Source organism: Capsicum annuum, chromosome 9 (assembly GCF_002878395.1).
Source record: "Capsicum annuum cultivar UCD-10X-F1 chromosome 9, UCD10Xv1.1, whole genome shotgun sequence".
Classification (NCBI taxonomy): domain Eukaryota; kingdom Viridiplantae; phylum Streptophyta; class Magnoliopsida; order Solanales; family Solanaceae; genus Capsicum; species Capsicum annuum.
Window position 1 is genome coordinate 46,002,503 of NC_061119.1, and position 7,955 is coordinate 46,010,457.

Genomic DNA, 7,955 nt, shown 5'->3' on the forward strand with positions numbered 1-7,955 from the left:
TCCAAGTGTAAATAACATCTTCTCCCTCATTTTGATTAGTCCATCAAGTCATCAAGCTTATCACAAATGTTATGTGATAAGATTGCTTGTAATTGTTCAAAAATATGTCATTTTGGACACTTGACAAAGTTTCATTGGCTTTTGAATTTGACTTGGCTCGCCACATCATTTGAACATGTGACCTCGTCTTGTTGGTCTTTAATTTGATTGGGATGCCACATCACCTGACACATGGCATGAGTTTCAGTTTCAAGGTTAAATGAACCTTGAACTTGAATTTAATACAAAATAGACTTATTATTTTTAAATCTCAAATTAATTTCAACCCAAACGAATATGAATTCAATCCAAATTTGGTATGAATTTGACCTAATAACTTTTATGTGCCTACAGATGTCCCTTACTTCAAGACTCGTTGAGGTATTTGATTTGTCAGACCTTTTAGAGATGAGACTTGAAGCATTTTTTTTGTGTAATTTATTAATATTTGCATTTTGACAAGAATCGTATCACAATTTTCTCATTGATGCATTAAAAGTATCAAATTAATACACACTAAAGTCTCTTTTTTTTTTTCGAAAAGACTTGTGCATTTTTTCAAATCCAACTCGTACAGTCATAATGATCTAGGTAATAACGTACTTCCTTGACTAGACATTCAAATTTCCTTTGAAACCATAAAAATATAAAACTCACATATAATTTGTGTATTAGGCCTACATTGAGTTTCAATACGATTGATAATGACATTATCTAATTTCAAAGAGGATTAGGACTTTGTCACATTTTAAAATCCAAACATTCAAATCCTTTACGAAAATAACTTGTCCAACAGATTCCTTACTGGCAATAAACTGGAATCCTTCAGAGACTATATAAAGATATCATTGTCACATTAAATCATCATAATTTCGTCTAAAGAAGCAACTGAAAGACTTTGGTTATTGTCAAATGTTTTTCTTTATTTCCTCTATAACAGAATTTTCCTAGCAGCTTAGAGCATCAATAGAAAAACTTCATAACGCATCATGGGAGCGTCCAAATAATGAACGGCTTGTAGTTCTTGAAAGTAGCCTTATGGAGCTACATCATACACGACACACTCCGATTGTGTCTGCATTCGCTTAGGTATCCTTTTGAAATCAGCCTTCTTGTCCTAATTCGTTAGTTTTTTCTGTTTTGTGCAGCCTCACGAAAAGTCTTGTATCTTGATATAGGAATATCAAATATGGAGTAGTTTGCAGCATTTGAAAGTAGAATTGTAAATCTACATCATACACAGAAACCCATTAGATTGCGTCCAGATTCTCCCGGTTATTTAGCTGAATCCAGTAAATTTTGATTTGCGGGTTTTATCAGCTTTACACAATATCTCGATAAATTTCATACCTCAAGTTAGAAGTATCGAAATCTCAATCAACTTGCGAAAATAAAAAGTAGACTCATAAAGCTACATCATATGCAGAAACTACGATCATATTTTGTCCAGATTCTCCTAGTTATTTCTTTGCATCAGGATTCAAATTTTGATTCACTATTTTTATTGGCTTTATGCAGTATCTCAACGAATCTCGTATCTTGATTTAGGAGTATCAAAATCTCAAGCGACTCACAATATTAAAAAGTAGACTCGTAAAGCTATGTTGTACGCAGAAACCATGATCATATTTTGCCTAAATTCTCTCAATTATTCCTCTGAAATCAGACATAAATTTTGATTCACTGATTTTATTGGCTTTACGCCGGTTCATCAATAAAATTAGTGGTCTAAAGTCAAATTTTAATAAGAGATCTAAAAAATATACACATGCATACAAAAATAATATTGTAATAATTTAAAGTTGTCTTTTTTCTTGCATATTAGTTGTACTATAAAGTAATAATTGACACTACAAAAACATTAGATTTATTTAAATGAGATAAATAGTATTATTAACATATAATTAATTTTAAAGTTCTAAATATTAATAATATTTTTTACTAATATATGTACGAAAAGAGTTGATTAATTGACTAACTTTGCTTCTCAATCTCCTTGTAACTCAGCTAAAGACCATCTTATTCTTTGTCCGAGGCCTCTCTTGTTCTAACCGCCCTCATTGACAACTTCATCTTTGATCTTCTCCTTAAGATCTTTTATTTTTTGATAGACCTTACTGACTTGTATATGTGCCGTGGGTTGAAGAACACAGTGATGGTTATTTTGCAAAATTAAGTACTTGTATGATAATTCATTATTAACCTGTCAATAAATTCTTATCTAGTTTTTCTTTTGATAATGTGTTACTAAATCATTGCTAAATAAATTAGACATGAATTTCCATTTCAAAAAATTACTTACATATAAAATAAAATTGAGATTTCGCATTCGTTAGAATAAGTTTAAAAAAAGACCGACCTTAATTAAAATGTTGTTCACTTTTTTCACCCTATAAAATTAAATTTCATATTAGACAAAATTATAAGTTATTTTTTTGTTTATATTTATTAATAAATAGAAAGATAATTATTTTCCTAATATTCAATTTAATTTTGATTATTAAATAGTACTAAAGTTATTCACAAGTACAAATGTGTGTGTGCGCGGTGTCGTTTTTATAAAAATATGTCAATGCAACTTAAAATTTTGATATTTTCTTCAATTCCCAAAGTGTTCATAATTGTTAGAGGAGTTTTTTCTTCAAAAATTTATTTTTATGGAAAAAAAGTCTAATACTATTAAATAGGTAAAGATACAAACTTTCAAGTTTTTAAATAACACTAAGTTATCCGTACAAAAAGAGAAGAACATGACAATATTAGCATGAACACAAATACTTATTTAGTAAGTTTAGTAGATTTATTTATGGGATAATTACGTAACTTAGCTAATATTGACTTTTAATTACCTTATTTAGCCTAATTTCAATTAATTACAATTCATAGCCTCCTTTCACCTATTAATTTTTCATAATTACAATTTATAGTCTCTCTCGTGTATTTTTTCTTTTTCTCTATTTTCTATTACTTTTCTTTTTCAGTTTTTTCCTTCTTTTTTTTCTTTTCATTTTTTTTCGTTTTCTCTTTCTTTTCTTTTTTCAATTTTTACGTTTTTTTTTTTTTTTTTTTTTTTTTTTTTTTTTTTTTCTTCTTTTCCTTTTTATTTTTTCTCCTTCTATTTTTTTATTTTGTTTTTTTTCTCTATTTTCTATTACCCTCCTTTTTTTAAAATATTTTTTCTCTTTTTTTCTCACATTTTTTCTCCTTTTTTTTTCTTTTTATTTTTTCCCTTCATTTTATTTGTGCGAACTAGCAAATATAAATACAAGTGCGAACTATAAAATATAAATAAAAAGACGAATTATAACATACAAATCCAAATGGGGACTATAAAATACAAATAAAAATGCAAACTATAATATATAGATACAAGTGTGAACTATCATTTGTATTTTTTAATTATTGAAAAGGAACGATTGCTTTTCTTTTTACGAATATCTGTTTATATTTATTTATACGAGTTGTATTTATTGATACAAATAAATACAATTTAATTTTTTTTTATAAAAATACAATATGTATTTGTAATTTTAAAATCATTGGTTTCATTTGTTTGTAATTGTATTTGTATCAAGTGATATTTATTTATTTACAAATACGAATAATAATTTTAACATACAAATACAAAATGGTACATGTGTATCAACTGATACATTGCATATTTATATATTTTAGAATCAAGAAAATATAATTAATGCATTTACTTGTTTGTATACTCAATACAAATGATAAATTATACATAATCACGGCTAAATATAATATGCAATCAACTTACAAATACAAATACAAAATAATTCTTTATAAATAAAAAACATCGACGAAAATAGAATATAAATACAAATATAATCTAAATATACAAACACAATAAAATCATAATACAAATATAATCCAATATAATATACAGTTAATTATAAAATACAAATACAAAACAGTTCTTTAAAATACAAGTGCGAATTATATAGAATATAAATAATGGTGTGAACTAACAACTACAAATACAAGTGCGAACTATAAAATACAAATATAAACACGAAATACAAAATACAAATATAAGCGGGAACTTTAAAATACAAATACAAATATAGTTGTATCAATGAATACAAAAATATAAATGACGGTGTGACTACAAATAGATAAACAATTATGATATTTACGTTATCATCAATGACTTCTGATCGAGTAGTTATATTTTTTAAAAATACAAAAAATATAAAATAGAACAAAAAAATGATAAAGAAAATAAGTACAAAAAAGAAAACAAAAAAAAGAAAAAAAAAAGAGAGATAGAAGAGAGAAAAAATATATAAATAAATGAAAGAAATAAAAATAAAAAAGTTAGAAAAAAGAAGAAGAAAAAACGAGGAAAACATGAAAAAGAAAAAATATATAAAATAAAAAATGGTAGTGCTTTTGGCAAGACTAAATATGTAGTGTATTTATGTTTTTATGAATACAGACCACTAAGTAAAAGTGAATACAACGACTGTGAATCGAATACAACAGCTAAATGGTACTGCATTTATATTTTATATGAATACAGACTATTGATAAAATCGAATACAGCGGGCGTAAATTGAATACAACGGCTATAAATGGTAATTATGTAAAATATGACTATGAAAGGTGAGTTTTCCAGCAAAATATAGCTATTTTTGAAAGATCCACATTAATTAACATAAACGGCTTGTAGAGTAAAATATTTTTATAAAATTGAATATATATATATTTAACAAAAATCAACACACACCAACACACTAACAATTTCAAAAATTATACAGTAGCTGATGGAGGAACATGCTATTGTTGGTTCTGTAATATTTTAAAAATTGAATTAAAATGCTTGATGATTTGAAAACGGTCAGCCATAATCTTTCTAATTTGCTAATTTTGAAAGTGTACTTATTCTAAATATTATTTTTAGGTACGAAATATATCTCAATTAAAAGAAAAGTATCAAATTCACCTCACTTTAAAAAGTTTTTGGTTCGTTTAGTTAAATACTAAAGAGGAAAAGATTGGGTGCACTTTACTAAGATAATGAGATATTTCTACGTATCCTGTGACAATAACAAATAATTTTTCTCTGACTTTAAAAAAAAAAAACTACTCCTCTTTTATTTTTTAATTTTCATTAGCATATAGATTCTTCATCTTGTGCAAAGTCTTTTCAAACGTCAGGTGAACTAATTGTTGTAGAAGATAAAAGTTATGTAAATAAAATAATCAAATAAATATATATATTAGAGTTGAATGTCAAATTATTCTTATCATACATTTTAAAACTCCTTTTCTATATCCTCAGTGACAAAGAAAACCTAAGGTATGTGCAGATTTTAAAGAAGTTGATCCAAAAATACTATAAAACTTTCTCGAAGTCAAAAGAATATCTCAATTAGTGCCCATAAGTATGTCTAAAACTTGGATGTGTATAAAATCTCTATTTTGATTTTGGTTGTAATGGCCTGTGCAAATTAGTTTATTCCAACTTAAAACTAATGAAATCCTACAACAATCTTGTACTGCTATTTTAGATCCATCCACTACTTAATTTTTATAAATTAAATTCTACCAAAATCTCTAAACTGCTAGCTAGCTAGCTTCATTAACAATGAGACTATTTTCTACGTATCCAGGGATTAAAATGTCAATTTTTTTTTTTTTTTTTTATATATGTCACAGGTATTGAATTCCTTTAATTTCTTTTTGATTTTCTTTTTTATATTTAAAATTCTCTTAGTAAAATTTTTTGACCCGATCACTGATACTTCATCTCGGAAAAACGTTTTTATTTACTTGTATAGTAAATATAGCTAAATTTTGAATTTCAAAGAACGAAAGAAACTAACTCGAGCATATTGCTTGGAGTAGTTGATTTTGGGGGGGGGGGGGGGGGAAGAGACACATTTATGGGAACACTTGTCACTGGATCGACAACACCAAGGGTTGATTGTACTTTATTAAACCATCGAGAATAAACATGCCTTGAATTTAGATGCAAACTGAATAGCTTAATAAGATTCTTATTTTCATAACCTTGGAATGATACATTGAAATTAAGGAAAATACAATGCACACAAAAGCAAAAATATACAAATTTGTTTAACTAGTAGTTGTAGCTTAACAACTTTAACATCTAAAGCAACATATGTATCTTGGCCCTGCCTAAGTGCAGCTATAAGGCCATGAGAGATTATCGAACCCGCTCCCTAATCTAACACCCTGGCCAGCTCTAACTCCAATACCAACTCCTATATCAATTTCTATTCCAACTCCAATTTCCTCCGCATGTCCACCACCTAATCCCCCTATTACTCCTTTTACTCCCCTAATCCTCCCCTTGCCCCACCTACCCGTCCACCCGCATCAAAACCATCACCATGACCTGATCCTTCTCCTACTCCACCTCTACCACCACCTCCAAATTTGCCTCCTCCTACTCCTTTAGCAACTTTGCTTCCAACTGCACCACCTGCACCAAATCCACCACCATGGCCTGGCCCTCCTCCAACCGCCACCTCTTCCTCCACCACCACCACCTCATCCTGCAGCACCTCCTCCAGCGCCACCACCTACACCACCTCCGGCTCCAAATCCTCCATCATGTCTAGAACCACCTCCGATACCTCCTCCACCAACTCCACCACCAAGTTCTCCTCCAACGCCACCTTCTCTAACTCCAAATCCACCACCATGACCTGAACCCCCACCCTCTCCACCACCAACACCTCCTCCAGGCCTGCACCACCACCTAGTCCACCTCCACCTTCTCCTCCAACCCAAGACCTCCTCCCCTACCTAGTCCACCTCCACCATACCTAATATAAAATTTATTTGTCAAATAATAAATTTATGTGTATGTACTTTGCACATGTGTATTACTTTTGAAGGATTCAAAAATTAATTAGCTTTAGAGGTTCTGATAGTCATCTCACGACATATTTGAAAAGTCCAAACAACATATCTTTATCTCCATCACTTTTGCAAGGCTAGTTAACCAAGTTTTTTTTTGTAACTTTCAAGATCCAATAAAAGTTAAACATAATAAAATTTTCTTGTCCAATTCATACCCACAATCCCAAATACCATGCCTATTCTGCATCTCTTAATTGATCAGCAAGTTAAGTGAAAACGTCATCTTAAGTTTCTGAGTTTCTTAATCTAATAAATCGTAACACACAAACTACTTACCATCCCAAACTATTCGTACCCAAATAGAAAAGATATACACCTTTTGTTGGCCTAGGAAGTAATAGTGTAGTAACTCAATATTAGTAGGTGATTAAATTTATTGCATTACATCTTGTCATACAACCAATTTATAATAATACTGCAAGTGCTTTATTAATAAAACATATGCAGGACTTTGTTACCAGTAAGAATTAATTTTCGTGGGGCTATAATTACAAGTTACAATCTAGTTACGAAAAGATCACATCACAATCCCAAATACCTTGCTCAGTTACGTTCTTGGGAAACAATTTCCTTCTGTTTTTTTGGCGCATCCTAGAACTCCAAGCGTTAGCAGACATGCGATCATCCATGCAGTTCAACTAATTTAAAGAATCTCTCCTTAGTAATACGATAATAGATTTTTACATAAAAATTATCTCAAAGTTTGATCGAGCATTCATCTATCATCTGTAACAGCAAATAGTAATAGATCGGAACCTACAAAAACTACAGTATTCAAGATAACAACAAAAAACAACATACCAGAAACTACAACAAAACAAGAAAAAATGCTCTGTTTTCACCCGAAACTATACACAAAATTATTAAGATACATCCAAACTTTAAGAGGTCCTATTATCCTGGATTAATTAAAATCATATTTTTGGCAACCTTAGTACCTATGTGGCACATACGTGGCATATCAATGAGTCAACACACTGAAGCTCCACTGATATGCCATGTAT

General features: G+C 29.5%; 1 protein-coding gene across 1 annotated transcript; it reads right to left on the reverse strand.

The window, feature by feature from the left end:
* Positions 1–6,356: 6,356 nt before the first annotated feature.
* Positions 6,357–7,580, reverse strand: LOC107841586 (glycine-rich cell wall structural protein 1-like). Its single transcript, XM_047396233.1, has 3 exons — positions 7,503–7,580; positions 6,591–6,834; positions 6,357–6,508 (listed from the first exon to the last, which is right to left on the reverse strand). Exons 1-3 carry the CDS (start codon positions 7,578–7,580, stop codon positions 6,357–6,359), a joined length of 474 nt encoding a protein of 157 aa, XP_047252189.1.
* Between the last annotated feature and the right edge of the window lie 375 nt (positions 7,581–7,955).

Coding starts and splice junctions, on each gene's coding strand:
- LOC107841586 (XM_047396233.1), bottom strand. CDS start 7,580: ATGGATGATCGCATGTCTGCTAACGCTTGGAGTTCTAGGATGCGCCAA. Junction 6,835..7,502: donor GGAAATTGTTTCCCAAGAAC/GTAACTGAGCAA, acceptor GAGGTGGACTAG/GTAGGGGAGGAGGTCTTGGG. Junction 6,509..6,590: donor AGGTGGTGGCGCTGGAGGAG/GTGCTGCAGGAT, acceptor GATTTGGTGCAG/GTGGTGCAGTTGGAAGCAAA.